Source organism: Rhinoraja longicauda, chromosome 33 (genome assembly GCF_053455715.1).
Source record: "Rhinoraja longicauda isolate Sanriku21f chromosome 33, sRhiLon1.1, whole genome shotgun sequence".
NCBI lineage: Eukaryota > Metazoa > Chordata > Chondrichthyes > Rajiformes > Arhynchobatidae > Rhinoraja > Rhinoraja longicauda.
This window is the reverse complement of record NC_135985.1, coordinates 13,602,500-13,616,847: the sequence shown is the minus strand read 5'-3', so window position 1 is coordinate 13,616,847 and position 14,348 is coordinate 13,602,500. Positions and strand designations below refer to the sequence as shown.

The 14,348-nt window shown below is 37.4% G+C and overlaps 1 protein-coding gene across 3 annotated transcripts in view; it reads right to left on the bottom strand.

Annotated features, from left to right (window-relative positions):
• cep152 (centrosomal protein 152) overlaps positions 1-14,348 on the bottom strand; it is a 38,553-nt gene that overhangs the window by 9,368 nt on the left and 14,837 nt on the right. The window contains exons 13-23 of one of the 3 annotated variants that reach the window (XM_078427337.1): positions 13,891-14,089; positions 13,123-13,242; positions 12,859-12,989; positions 11,532-11,660; positions 10,079-10,211; positions 8,685-8,864; positions 7,256-7,543; positions 5,443-5,574; positions 3,278-3,919; positions 2,717-2,894; positions 842-1,021 (exon numbers count right to left, since the gene is read on the bottom strand). In XM_078427337.1, the coding sequence (XP_078283463.1) occupies positions 842-1,021; positions 2,717-2,894; positions 3,278-3,919; positions 5,443-5,574; positions 7,256-7,543; positions 8,685-8,864; positions 10,079-10,211; positions 11,532-11,660; positions 12,859-12,989; positions 13,123-13,242; positions 13,891-14,089 (2,312 nt within the window). The remainder of the gene's footprint in view (positions 1-841; positions 1,022-2,716; positions 2,895-3,277; positions 3,920-5,442; positions 5,575-7,255; positions 7,544-8,684; positions 8,865-10,078; positions 10,212-11,531; positions 11,661-12,858; positions 12,990-13,122; positions 13,243-13,890; positions 14,090-14,348) is intronic. The other 2 variants (XM_078427338.1, XM_078427340.1) reach the window with 2 other exon arrangements.

Here is a 14,348-nt window from a genome sequence, read left to right as displayed (position 1 = left end):
ACAAGTCCCTTTGGCCCAACTTACCTATGCTGACCAAGATATCTATCTGAGCAATCTCATCTCCCTGCGTTCAACCCATCTCCTTCTAAACCTTTAGTATCCATATAGTTGTCCCAATGTCTTTTAAACATTATAATTGTATCTGCCACCACCACCTCCTCTAGCAGCTCGTTACACAAATTCACCACCCTGTTTGTGAAAAACTTTCCTGAGAACCATTAAAATCTTTCCTTTCACCTTAAATCTACGTTCTTTAGTTTTTGACTAGAAAACCATTAGTAAAAGACTGTGTGCATTCTGTGTTTATCTAAGCCCACTCATGATATTCATGAAACTTCACTCCACAACCTCCGATGTTCCAAGAAAAAAGTCCCAGCATATCCAGCCCCTCCTCATAATTCAAGCCGTCCAGTCCTGAAAACATGCTTGTCCATTTTTTCTCTCTCACCCTTTTAGCTTCATTATATATTTTCCTCTGGGCAACCAGAACTGCACATAATCCTCTAAGTGTGGTCTCATTGATAATTTGTATATTTAAAACATGAAATTCCAACTCCTGTGCTCAATGCCCTGACTGATGAAGGCAAGCATGCCAAACTACTTTTTCACTATTCTGACTATTAGTGTCACAAGCAAAATTATATACATGTGGAAAATGCCAATAAATTGTGAATAGCATCTGGTGCTGACAATCTGAAGTCTTGTCCCCAACATAAACTTGGGGACCTCAATGAGAAAAATGGGAAGTGAATAACGAGAACTCAAAGGCCCATTGGTGTATTTCTTCCACCTCCTCACCATCAGCAATTGTAGTCTCACTTGAATGAGACTTACAACTGACCTTTAAGATGCAGAACATCAATTTTGTGTTCATGAACGGTAAGCTGAAGCTGCCGACTCATTCTCTCCAGCTTTTTCTTCAGTTGCTGACATTCTTGTTGAAATTTCCTTACTTGTGGTTGGTATTGTTCCTCATATTGGTGACATTCAAGATTTAAATTTTGTTTTCCAGGAATATGATCTGCACAACAAATTTTCAATAGAAAATATTCAAAATGTCCAATAAAATACTGAAAGGAAAATGCATTCTGCAAGATTTTGGATCCTTTTCTTAAATAGAGTCAGAGTCATACAACATGCAAACAGATCCTTCGACCCAACTCAACAATGTTGAGTAAGATACCAGAAACCGAAATATGCTCGTCCCACTTTCCCGCATTTGACCCACATTCCTCTGAACCTTTTCTATCTGTGTACCTGTGCAAATGTCTCTGAAATGTTATTGTGCCTGCCCTAATTACTTCCTCTGGCAGCTTGTTCCAAATACCCACCACCCACGATGTGAAAAAGGTGCCCCTCAGGTTCTTATTAAATCTTTCATCTCTCAGCTGAAACTAATGCCGTCCAATTCTTGATTCCCCAATTCTGGAAAAATGCTGCATACATTCATCCCATCTATATCCCCTTTGATGTTATATGCCTTCACAGGTTCAAACTTTGGTCTCGTCTGCTCCAAGGAATAAAATCCTAGCCTGCTCAACCTCTCCCAATAATTCAGTCTCTTGAGTCTTGGCAACATTCTTGTTAATCTTTTTTGCACAATTTCCAACTTAATGACATCATTCCTATAGCAGGATGACTAAATCTGAACACAGTACTCTAAGCGAGGCCTCGCCAATGTATTATATCCATTACATCTTAACAAGGTTAAAAGCACAGCTGCAATTTAAAAATAAGAGTTCAATATCATTTCTTTTAAGTGAATCCTAAACTTTTATTCTTATGGTGAGGGAGCAAATAATAGAATTTCTCCCCTATTCTTTAGGTACTTCACATTTTAATTAGCATGTCATGAAAATGTCAGATGTCATGAAAATCTGTCTCTCACATGATAGGCCCTCTGACTAAGAAACGTGGCACACAATCAGTAGCTGTAACTAACTGATTTATGGACCGTTTAGTTGAATTAACAATCCTACAATTGTCGACGGACAGAGATCCAGACCTCGTGACACACCGGCATAGTACAGAACGTGGAAAGAACAAGGAGGCCCCCATCGAGCCTGGGAATGGAGGTCACTGGGGTAGCCTTTAACTAAGAATGAAGTGTCAAGGACTACAACTCTTCCCCCACCCCCTCCCTTGGATCCTCTCGGTCAATGTATAGTCTCTTGAAAATAAGATTGATGACTTAAAAACAAGACTGCTTTAGCAAAAGGGCATGAGTGGATACCGTGTACTCTGTGTCACAGAGACATGGCTCACCCCAGGCTGCTAATATCAAAGACCCACACCACACTGATCATGCCATCTTCCCGCTGATACCATCAGGATGAAGGTAAAGAAACATGAGACTAGTTATCTTCAGCTTCATCCCAAGCATCAGGTTCTTGAATCACCTTGCACAACCCTACCTCAGCACCGAACCACAATCAACTTTGTACTATTATGGTTGCTCTGCTTACTTTGCATTATCTTGGTCTAGTTTATTTAGTATAGCTGATAATTTATTGTATGGTTACTTTTTTATTTATTTTATTTAGTTTGGTTTGCTCCTAACATGCCTGTAAAGCTGCTGCAAGTAAGAGTTTCATGATTCTGGTTCATATCAGGTGTATATGACAAATAAACATTTTAGAACTCTGGACAGCCTTAAAACAATTGTATGCAAATATTAACCACATTCAATTTTTGAATTTAGAAAGAACTGAAATACCACATTTGATTTCCTTTTGCTGTGTGATATTCAACTTATGCTGCAAATTATTTAATTCTTGTTTGAGCTGAAGTTCTGATAGCTCAAGTTTCCTGAGCTGTGCCTCATTTTCAGTTTTATATTCTTCATGTTGCTTTTCTGTTTGTCTTAATGCATTTTGCAGATCCAATTTATTCTCCTGTAAGAAAAACAATGTTCAATGTATAAATCAGATCACTCAAAATATTGATTGAGACATTATTAGAAGTATAAATGTATATAAATTATTTTTGCTATCTGAAAGTGCATATATGAATGGGAGATTGGCATGATGCCTCACATAAGTAAAGTCTTCATTATGCACATCATAATATTATCAACACAGTAAAGGTCAATGTGATTTTCTAAACGTGAAGGGAGAATAGAAGTGAAATCAGTAGACACAGGTTTTACTAAACCACTCCAGAAGAGTGCAAGAGAATAAAAAATGGTGTATAACTAATGCAACTACCAATGACGAGTTTATAATCCATGTAGGGTAGCATATTTTTCCAAATTATCAACATAGTTCCTTTCCATTACCTCGTTCTGTACAATCTCTAGGATTTCTTCAACCAGTTTTGTACAAACTTCCTGCAGATGGTTTTGCACCTTATCAATCTGTGCATGTATGGGGTTGATGGGGTTACATTTCTCTATTCTCAAATATGGAGTCCCAGATTTCTTGATATGTTTTGAGATTTGCCTCAGATAATGCTCAATTTCAGCAATAAGCTCAGACTCGTATTGCTGTTTTTCACACCTAATCCGTTCCTCTTGGTGAGCTGACCATTCTTTTTGTTTCTCCAGGATACGTAGATTTAATTCTGCATCCTTTTGTGCAAGTAGCTCATTTCTCTGCCTTGTAAAGTCCTCTTTAGCTGCTTTAAGAACCTCATTGAGTTTATGTCTATGCTCATCTAAGAAGGCCCGATAATCATTCTCATTTAATTCGTGAATTCTGTTGATCTCTTCTTGTTTTTCCTTATTCCACCGAGTTTGAACTTTTGCCAATTCCGCTTTAGCAACTGCCGATGCTTCTTCTTTCTGAAGTTCTAATTTACGTTCCAGGATGTGTATTTTTTCCTGTAATTCTACAGTTTTAACACTAGATCCAGCTTTCTCACTTTCTTTCAAAGCATATTTCTTCCATTTTTCTTCATTTTCTCTCAGCACTGTTGCTATCTGTAAATAACAAGTAACGATCAAATTAACAAATCCACCTTAATGATAAAACAACACTTCTTTACTCCAATAAGAGTCCAGGTCAAAACATGGTCGAAATGCAGGAGAGTAGCAGAAATCGCAGAGGGGGAGAAGTGAGAGTCTCTCAGGGCTCCAGGAGAGAAGTGAACATCTTCAAAGTAGCCATACTTTAGCCCAATACCCTTTCGTCTCCTTTCATCTCTAACCTTTGTCCACCCATCTGCCAAGTAAACCCCCCCCACCTATCCACCCATTAATTCTCAGGCTTTGTCCCACCTCCGCCTCTGTTAAAGCTATCTCCACCCTACAAGACAGAAGAATGGTCCCAACCTGAAACACTGCCTATCCATTCCTTCCTCCGATGCTGCCTCATCTGCTGAGTTACTCCAGCACTGTGTGTTTATCATCAGTGGGCACACACTAAGATTCCCATGTTGCTCTACACATTTCAGAACTTCTCAGTTACATGCAATTCTTTACCTTGTTTGCCTTCCTCAAATATATCTATGCCACCTAATTAAACCAATGACAGACAGCTTGCAACATTTTCACCACAGTGCTCAACCATAAACTTAACCAAAATCTAGTCATTAACATCCAGATCATTCCTACATTCTGCAAAAAGGGATCAAGAACTGAGCCCTTCAGAACACTACTACATATAGTCTGTCAGAATATAAATCTAGGAATGTATTCAGTTTTTAATTTCATAAGCTCTAATTATAAATTTCCTATGCTGAATGTGTATCTAGTGCAATAAAAATACTTTTTGCTGAAGGAGTGAATGTGCTATTCTATGTTTATAAGATCTTCAAATTACCATTGGTCTGTATTTGGAAAAACTTAACTTAAATCTATAACTTCATCCCCAATTCATCTTATAGCGCGTTTACTTTTATTAGTTGGAAGACAATAATGTAATGTGTTTAGTGCAGGAAAGTGGCAACAGCTCAATTTACACTGCCTGTGAAATTCTATTCTACCGAACTAAATTTCCAAGGAAGAGTTACATGTGCTGCATTCAAAAAACATCTTCACAGCTTCTGACCAGGATTAACTTTAAGATAAAAATTACGTATTCATACAAATGAATGACAATTTAGATTGCAGGTTTAAAATATATTCTGGGTAATCTACAGGGAATTGATTCAGAGAAAAGCAAATTGGAAATATCCAATTATAAGTAGATAATGAATTGCCATTCTCTGTAATTTCTGCACTAATGTCTCACATTTCATATTATATAATAGATTAGTAACTATACTAGTTTCCATTTCATGTCATGCGCAGTACTAGTTTACCATAAGGGGGACATTTCAATGTGAGTAGAGTATAAAGATTAAAAATAATTTTTTTGTAAATATTGTAGTAAAACACATCACTGAATAAAATAAGCTCTCAAAAGTTTCAGCTCCATCTTTTTTAGGCTTCTTAAATTGAAAATTAATCATTTGTAGCCAGACTGTCAAACAACGCAAAAAGATGTGGCTGAAACACCTGACCTGCATTTCTACATCTTCTTCATGCTTTCTCCCCCATTTTGTTTCCTCAATTTGTAAATTGGCTCTGTATTCAGGCAGGTTAGTCAATTCTTCCAACCAACGTTCACGAGCTTTTGTTAATGCTATTTCCACCTTAAAAAACAAAATATCTTTTTAACCATTTCTATTCTTCTCCAACTGTTACTGTTTAAAGTAGTAGTAAAAACTTTAATTTTCTATTCAACAAAATCATTCATAATATATTATCATTCATAGAAAAATTGCAAGAGAGGATATTCTTAGGTGATTGCCCAGTAAAGCTGTGAATGGGACTGAGAAATAAGGGCACCATCACTTTGATGGGATTAGACTTTAGTCCCCCAATAGTCAGCAAAAATTGCAGGAGGAAACATGTAAGGAGATTACAGATAGCTGCAAGAATAATAGGGTTGTAATAGTGGGAGATTATAACTTTCTAAATATTAACTGCCAAAGTGCCCAGGGGTTGAAAGGGGTGAAATTGGTTGTGTTTGTGAAGATTTAAACAATTAATATGAAAATAGCACTGGAGACGAAGAAAAACTTAACTTCCTCTTCGGAAATAAGGCAGGACAGGCGACTCAAGTGTTACTGAGGGAGCAGTTTGGGACCAGCGTTCATTGTTGAAGTCCTAAATTGGGGCAAGGGAAATTTTGATGATATTACACAGGAACTTTCAAAAGTTGATTGGGGGAGACGGTTTCCAGGTAAAGGAACATCTCATAAGTAGAAGGCTTTTAAATGCGAGATGGTGTGAATTCAGGGCCAGTATGTTCCTGTTAAGAGAGAAGGGCAAGGTTGGCAGTAGGGAACACGAGATGTCAAAAGATAGTTCTTATCAAGGAAAAGTAAGAAACATATGTCAGGTGTAGGATGCAGGAGTACAGTTAAGAGGGATAACAATGTCTTAAAAAAGGGTCTAGGTTACAGAAAAGAAGGTGCTGGAGATCTTAAAACAGAAAGATAGATAAAGTCCTGGGGCCTGATAAAAGTATCCAAAGACATTGCGAGAAGCTATGGCACGACCAAACGTACTGATATAGAAGACAAACAGCAATGGGCCGGCACACCACGAGCTACAGGCCTCCTGTCTGATAAATAACCTTCTATCACCACCCTCGGTTTCCTACTATTAAGCCACGTGAACGAACCTTCAAGAGCAGCCCATCATGCAAACCTTAACAAAGACCTTGCTAAAGCCTGGTGCTGGCTCGAAGGGCCAAATGGCCTCCTCCTGCACCTATTTTCTATGTAAAGTCCATAAAAGGCCAAGTACGTCTATGGCCCTGCCCTTATCAACTTTCTTGGTTTCTTCTTCAAAAATCAAATGAGATATGATCTTCCACACAAACCCATGCTGACTATCCCTAATACATTTATCTCTTGCATTCAGAATCCTCTCCAATAATTTGCCTACCACAGATGTTGATCCTACTGATCTATAGTTCCCAGGTTTTTCTTTGGTGCCCTTCTTAAATAGAGGCACTACATTAGCCACCCTCCAGTCTTCCCACACCTCACCAGTGTCTATGATGATTCACATATCTCAGGCAAGACTGCTGCAATTTGTACTATTTAAGTAGCCATCTCTTTGAAGACCATAGTTTATCATGGCCCTTGTGGCTAAAGGGATCAGGGGGTATGGAGAGAAGGCAGGTACGGGATACCGAGTTGGATGATCAGCCATGATCATATTGAATGGCGGTGCAGGCTCGAAGGGCCGAATGGCCTACTCCTGCACCTATTTTCTATGTTTCTATCATATTCTTTGCTGGTACAATGTTTCATATCTTACCTGTCTGGCCACATTATCTTCATGCTTCTTCTGCAGTTCTAGTTCAAGTTGCTGTAATGCTTTACCAACCGCCACAATTTTTTCCTCCTTAGCTTGCTGCTCGATTGTCATTTTTAGACTTGCAATTTGAGCTTCCAATTCTTGACATGTATAAACCTCCTTCTCCCTGTCAAAAGATTCCTTATTTTGACTTCTTGTCTCTCTCATTGAATAAGTCTTTTGCTCTACAGCTTTGTGGAGACGAAGCTGCCATTCTGTTTCAACTTCTTGTATTGCTTGTTCCTTAATCTAAAATCAAAAAGACATTTGTGACAACAGAACAATACCTGAAATTAAAACATCTCAATTGTGAGTATAATGATTGTTGCATTATGTTTGCTCGTTATACGAAAAACATATAATCTATTTAAGACTTGTAGCTTCGATAGATGTTTAGCAATCACATAAACTCCATGGATCTAGAATAAATGTTACACAAGCATGTGCATCTCAAAGCAGCAAATACCATGTCAATTCCCCAATGCTAGAGTTGTTCATTTCAGTACTACATGCAACTGAACAGAAGTTATTAATCCAACAAGGAGAGTTGCATTCTCAGTCATATAGCATGGAAATGAACTATTTGGCTCATCACGTGCATAACTCCATCAGTCAACACCACTTTGTCTTACACAATCATAAAAGATGGGTTTTTATCCTGAAATCTTAGAAGTTCTCATTACTTGGGCTCATGGTTTGCTGTGCATTAAAAACAATAAGCACCACAGAATACTACTCTATCAGATACAACACCATTGATGAGAAAGGCGTTGTATTACCCACAATTCTCTACCTAGCATTTATTATTCAAACAAAAGAAAAACAAAGAAAGAAACATAATCCTAGACATGTAATGCAGTTACATTACCCATATTGTGTCGATGTTGTGTATATTACCCTATGCTGAGTATATTACACATGTATATAATGCGTGACAACATTACCCAACTTTACAACAACTATACTTTGGACTACTAAACTGGCTGCAAAGCACTTTGGGTGTCCTGAGGTAGCAATGTCCCTATATTTTCTTTGGTTCCAGGCTTTTCTAGCTATACACCTAATGGAAGCTGGAACATTTACATAATCCTTCCAATTCAGAACTATCACTATTAAAATAACAATATACAGATTTTATTGTTAAAATAAAATCTACTATTAAGTATTTTCTACTTGTGGAGAGGATGTAGATCAGTAAAAAGACAAAACTAAAACAATTATCAAAACATAAATCAATAAAATAAATTTGAAAATTTTAAATAATTCCTTAAGAAATATCAGAGAAATCTTGAGCATACAAAAGATTCATGTTAGAAGGCTAGGAGTAAATGTATACTCTCTGCATGGGTCAAAGAATTTTTGAACATTCATTAATTGCCAAAGGTATTACTTTTTGTTGTTCTTCTTGCCACCGTGTTCTTGCTAGCTGTAACTGGCTCTCAACTTGCAACTTGATGTTGATTCCTTTTTCTGCCATCCACTGTTGCTTTGCAGCTTCCATTGCAACCTTGTGCTTTCCATGAAGTTCAGTCAAATTCTCTTGTAATTGTACTAAGAATGTCTTTTTCAACTGAAACAATGAAATTCACAATTCAGGTATTGCACCAACAAGGCATTTATATTTAAGACCAGTGCAAATACCTATTCTCCAAGTAGTAGTAGAGTCAAGATTGGAAAACAAAGCCTCTGACAAAAAGTTACTCATTTTCCCCACATTTTTACAGCTTGGTGAACTGGGTGTTAAGAGCACTGGGCCATGGGAATTCTGCATTATTCTATTAGTACATTATTTTTACTATTGCATAGAAAGATATTTTAATAGTGAGATTATGCTAACTTTTAGTTAATTGAGATTGTATTTCAAAAATCTGGAAAATTGCATGTTCATTTTTTTTGAGAATCTCACACCATATTTCCAGTGGGATATTTTTATTTTTCAAAGTAGGTTCATTCATCAGTGGATAATAAACCATTAATAAACCGTTAAAAGGAGTGGAGAGGGAATAGGTGACGTTTTGGGTTGAGACCCTTCTTCAGAGGGTGTGAAGAAGGGTCTCGACCCGAAACGTCACCCATTCCCTCTCTCCTAGATGCTGCCTGACCTGCTGAGTTACTCCAGCATTTTGTGATACCTTCGATTTGTACCAGCATCTGCAGTTATTTTCTTACACAAAAGGAGTTCAGAAATCTCTTACAAAAGGTTTTAACTCAGGATCATACTTTGAACCAAAAGTTGGTTGAATTTGAACTCAGATTTTAAGAGGTAATAGGATTGTATTGCAAAATTGTAAAATTACAGTAATTTGACACTCTTGAAAATCCATTACTATCACATGTTTTTTGGAGAGATTTTCCCTACACCTCAAGTGGAAGGCAGCCAAAGTGAGCAATATATTCACGCAACTATTGTTAATGGCAAGTGAAGATTAAAGATAGCCACATCATTAAACATAAACACCACTTCTAACCTGCATAAGAATCACATTAGGGTCTTTCGTCAAACAAAACTGTTAGAAATCATTAAAACCAATTCGAAGCTCTACTGAAATATTCTTCAACAGCTGGATTTAGTAAGCCTGGATAAGTTTCCATTTAATATTCAACCAGTCTTCCAAATCAGTAGAAGATTTATGCAGTGCAAAGAAAATAAAGTGGAATGGCGAATGTAATGTCTATTATATATTATGTCAAAATGTCAATAAACATATACCTTTTGATTTTACACCCAAAGAGGGACATATAAAAGAACCAATAAAGCAAACAAAAGAGTTGTGTTTCACTAACTTCCTGTTCTGTTGTTAATTTGAGGGCCATTTCCTCCATTAATCGGTTCTCCAATAAGTCTTTTTCTTTACAGATAGTAATGTAACACTCTTGTACTCCAGACATCTCTTGATTCAGCTGCTCCAGCTGAGCACTAATACATTCAAATAATTCAGGAGTAAAAGGGAAAATTAGTTCAGTAGGAACATGTGATGAAGAAAAGAATACAATTCCACCCTTTTGTTATCAGCAAAATTTCAACAAATTACACGAGTTCAAATTTTAGATCACTGTGTACACATATTCACAGACTTGTTTTGAATACAGGTGCTCATATTCACTTTTGTACTTTATCGCCAGGATATTGAATTGATTTCTGATTTATAAATAATGACATTTTCATAGGGCATATGATCTCAATAACACTAAATGGAATAAATATGTGCATATTAAATTTCATAGCTTGAAAAACAAGGATAAAACGTACATTTGATCACCGTGTGCTTTATTTCATAGGATCATCCCTCTACACCTTGTCTTTCCAGAAAGATGTGCAAACGTATTTCAAGCATTGCAATTTTACCTGCATCTACTACTTCTTGCAGTTCATTCCATATATCCACCAAACTGCAAGAATATTGTTCAACTTCCTCTTTAATCTTTTGCTTCTCAACTTAAACTTATGCCTTCTAGTTTTAGACTGGCCTACAATAGGAAAAAGACTGAACAACCACTATAACCATGCCTCTCCTTTTATAAATTGATTATATAAATCAAAAGATCTTTTTATAAAATTTTATAAATCAAGGTCACCTTTGATTTTATAAATCAAAGGCCAGCCTCCTTTGCTCCGGGGAAAAACAGTCCCAGTGTAACAGTTTCTCCTCACACTTCAAGAAATATTCCAGCAACATCCTCATGAACCTTTCCACACCCTCTCCACCTTCACATCCTCACTTCCTTCCTATTAAAGGTAGACACAAAATGCTGGAGTAACTCAGCGGGTCAGGCAGCATCTCTGAAGAGAAGGAATCGGTGACGTTTTGGGTCGAGACTACAGTTTGGCGACTAGATCGGCACACAATATTTCAGATGCAGTCTCAATGTCTTGCAGACATAACATGATATCCCAACTCTTGTACTCAATGCCGTGTCCAATGAAGGCAAGTGCGCCAATGCTTCTTCACCACATTGTCTAACCCATGTTACTAGTTTCAGGGAATATGTATCCGAACCCTAATATATATATTACAAACAATTGAACTATCATCCATCCCTGAAGAACACCAATGGTGACAAGTCTCCATTCTTGAAAATTAAACAATTCTTTCCACTGTATCTTGGTACATGCAACAATAAACCAATATCGGATTCTTAAAACAGTGTTACCTTGGCCTCTCATATGTATGATTAACGATTTCTATTCTTAATTCAATTAGTTAGAATGACATATGGAGATGATTTCGAAACTCACTTTGCTTGTGCGATCTGCTGTTCATAAAACTGAGTAATTTGAGCTTTCTCCAGTTTATGCTGTTCCATCAGTTCCTGCTCAAGGCGACATTTGGAATCCTCATGATGTTGCTGATGAATTCGCTCACATCTAAAGGCATTTGTCATATTAAAAAATATTAAGTTGTTTGTATCTAGCCAAAACCTTTAATGCAATAGACTGATAGACAACAGGATGGAACATACAGACATCTAACCAGCAGTTTGATAGCAATATAATGGAAGTCAGGTACAGTCTACCCTCATTATTATGGACCTCTTTATAACAGGTTTCGTTATAGCAGACCGATGAGTCTGTTCATGTTGGCGATTGGCAGGTGATGTGCAGCACAGTGTTGGGCAGTGGAAAGGCGGTGGCAGGGAGAGAGCCAGCAGCAAAACACTCTTGAATAGCACAGCACGGGACATGTATTTGCAGCGGCAGCCGCAAAGCGAGATCCTGGGTGTTGGACGAAGCCAGGGCAGCACATGCCTCGGTCGTCTGGTAATAGCTGGTGGCTCCCGATGCACCGTCCCCCACTTCCGCCAGGTTACCCAATTACCTGGTGTGCTTTCTGTTGCAGGAACGGAGAGAGCGAGGAGCACGAAAACAGCACGAGTACCAGGCCCATCCTTGGTGCACCGTGTGTGAATTCACCCTGTTTTAACCCCCCCTAGTGCCGCAATTCTACCCACTCAGCCTTGGGTTAAACTGGTTAACATTTATCCCTATTATTCGGTTATAGCAGACAATCGGCATTAACCAACGCCATCTTTCCCCATGGTCCATTATAACGAAGGTTATGGTACATGCGTATTGCTCCTGCACTCATCATTGATTTTCTGCTTACGTCAGCATTTGAAATCTTCACGATTCCATAACATGTTGAGCTGAGCCAGATTAATTATGACTGGCCCTTCAGGTTCACACCAGTCATTGTTCACGTAGCATTTGAAAGTCTTTTGTTTTCTTTATTTTATAGTATATTTATACTTAATTAGCAGCTGCTTGCTTTAAAAACAATAAAAATCACAATTATAAAAAATATATTAATTTAATTAAAAAACAATTCCAAATGACCCTGTCTTTCAAGGCAATCAGTCAACAAGGCCTTAATATTAATTAATTAAGACTTCCCTGCCACTTGCAGACCTCTGTACTTTGTAAAACAGTTGCATCAGTTGGAGCTGTGTGGTTGTAAAGGTCTAATGCAGCCTTGGGCCCAGATTAGAAAGCAACAGGTGAGCTAGAATGCTAGTTTTCTTGCATGCCCCTGTCCATTTTGTGCATTAAATGCTTCATGCTGTACCTGTCAATTGCCTCTTGCTTATCCTGGTCAAAGTCTTGAATCATCTGACGCATTTCATTGCACAATTCTTGGTTTGCTTCTTTGAACTGTTTCTCGCTATGAATTAGTTTTTCAATCTCTTGTTGTTTATCCTGAAGAAACAAGGAGGCTTCGCTTTAAAGATAGCCACTAAATTGATGTGTATTCTGCACCCACATTCTTGTGCACCCACATTCTTCGTAGATTTACATTTTGAACAAAAAATAAAAATAAATCAGGTTTTACCTCTATTTCTTTGTGCAGAGAACGAGTCTCACACCGTAACTGCTCAACTACGTCTTGAAGGGTCTTGTCAGAAGCATATCCGTTGGTTTCCAACTGTTTTTCTAAAGAAATGGCTCTTACCTAAAATAGATACACTCAAATTCAGTTACATTGCTTTGAATTGTTCTACAATAGCAGCTTTAGTGACCTTAGTATTATGATTGAAAAGAAAACTTAGTGATAAAAGACATTAATATTTCACTAAATCACATTTAAAAAGAAACTTCCAATAGCCAGCTCACTGAATGCGAAGAGGATAAATGGAGATAAAAGGTTTGTCCTCCGTACACTCCCAATTGGAGGCAGAACCTCAGTTACTTTGGCTCTAAAGTTAATATCTCCAAAGTTTAAATCACTTTGCCTTCTACTTCTCTGTGTACGTCTTAAATAGTTTGGTGTCATTTCAACTTGATTAAACTTATTTGAGGTGCTTCCTACAGATTGCTTGTTTTTTTTACATTAAAGATAACTTGATAAGTTCAGTATAAGGTATCTTGATGGAAACCTAGCTTACTTTTGTGAGCTAAAAGACATGGCTGTGTTTACTGGAGTTGCACACATGGACAAATGACTCCTTGCATTGCATTTATTTAGTTTTGTTTTTCTCCTGCTTTTCTCCCCAGAGATGAATACCCTCAGAGCCCTGATTCACAAACATGCAATTAAAACAAATACAGACATTTATTTTCTGCATTCCATTTTCAAGATGGATGTAACATTTTAACTGACCTCATGATTTCTAGCCAACTGTTCAGCATTTTGTAACAATTCCTTTAGTTCCGCTATTTGTCTTTGATTTTGTTTAATTTCATTCTGAAGTTGAGCCACTTGGTGGCGTTTTGTTCTGATGTTGCTTAGTGATCTTTCCAGTTCACCCTTCAATTCACGTATTGCCCCATCCTTATCCAAATCTCCCTGTTGCTTTGCACTTGAACCAGTAGAAAGTGGGAAAGAAAAATAATATACGATCATTATCAAGTATCAGTTACTGAAAAGTTAAACACACACTATTTAGCAGTGTCACCTTTCCAATGAGTATTTGTTAATCCAATTTCCCAGCTCCTTTCCAAAATTTTTGCCACATTTTTCCCCTCATTTATTTACTTTAGTGATTTTATTCAATCTGCATCGACCACCAAATCCAAGATATTACACACAAGCTTTGTTCACTGCACAGAATTAAATGT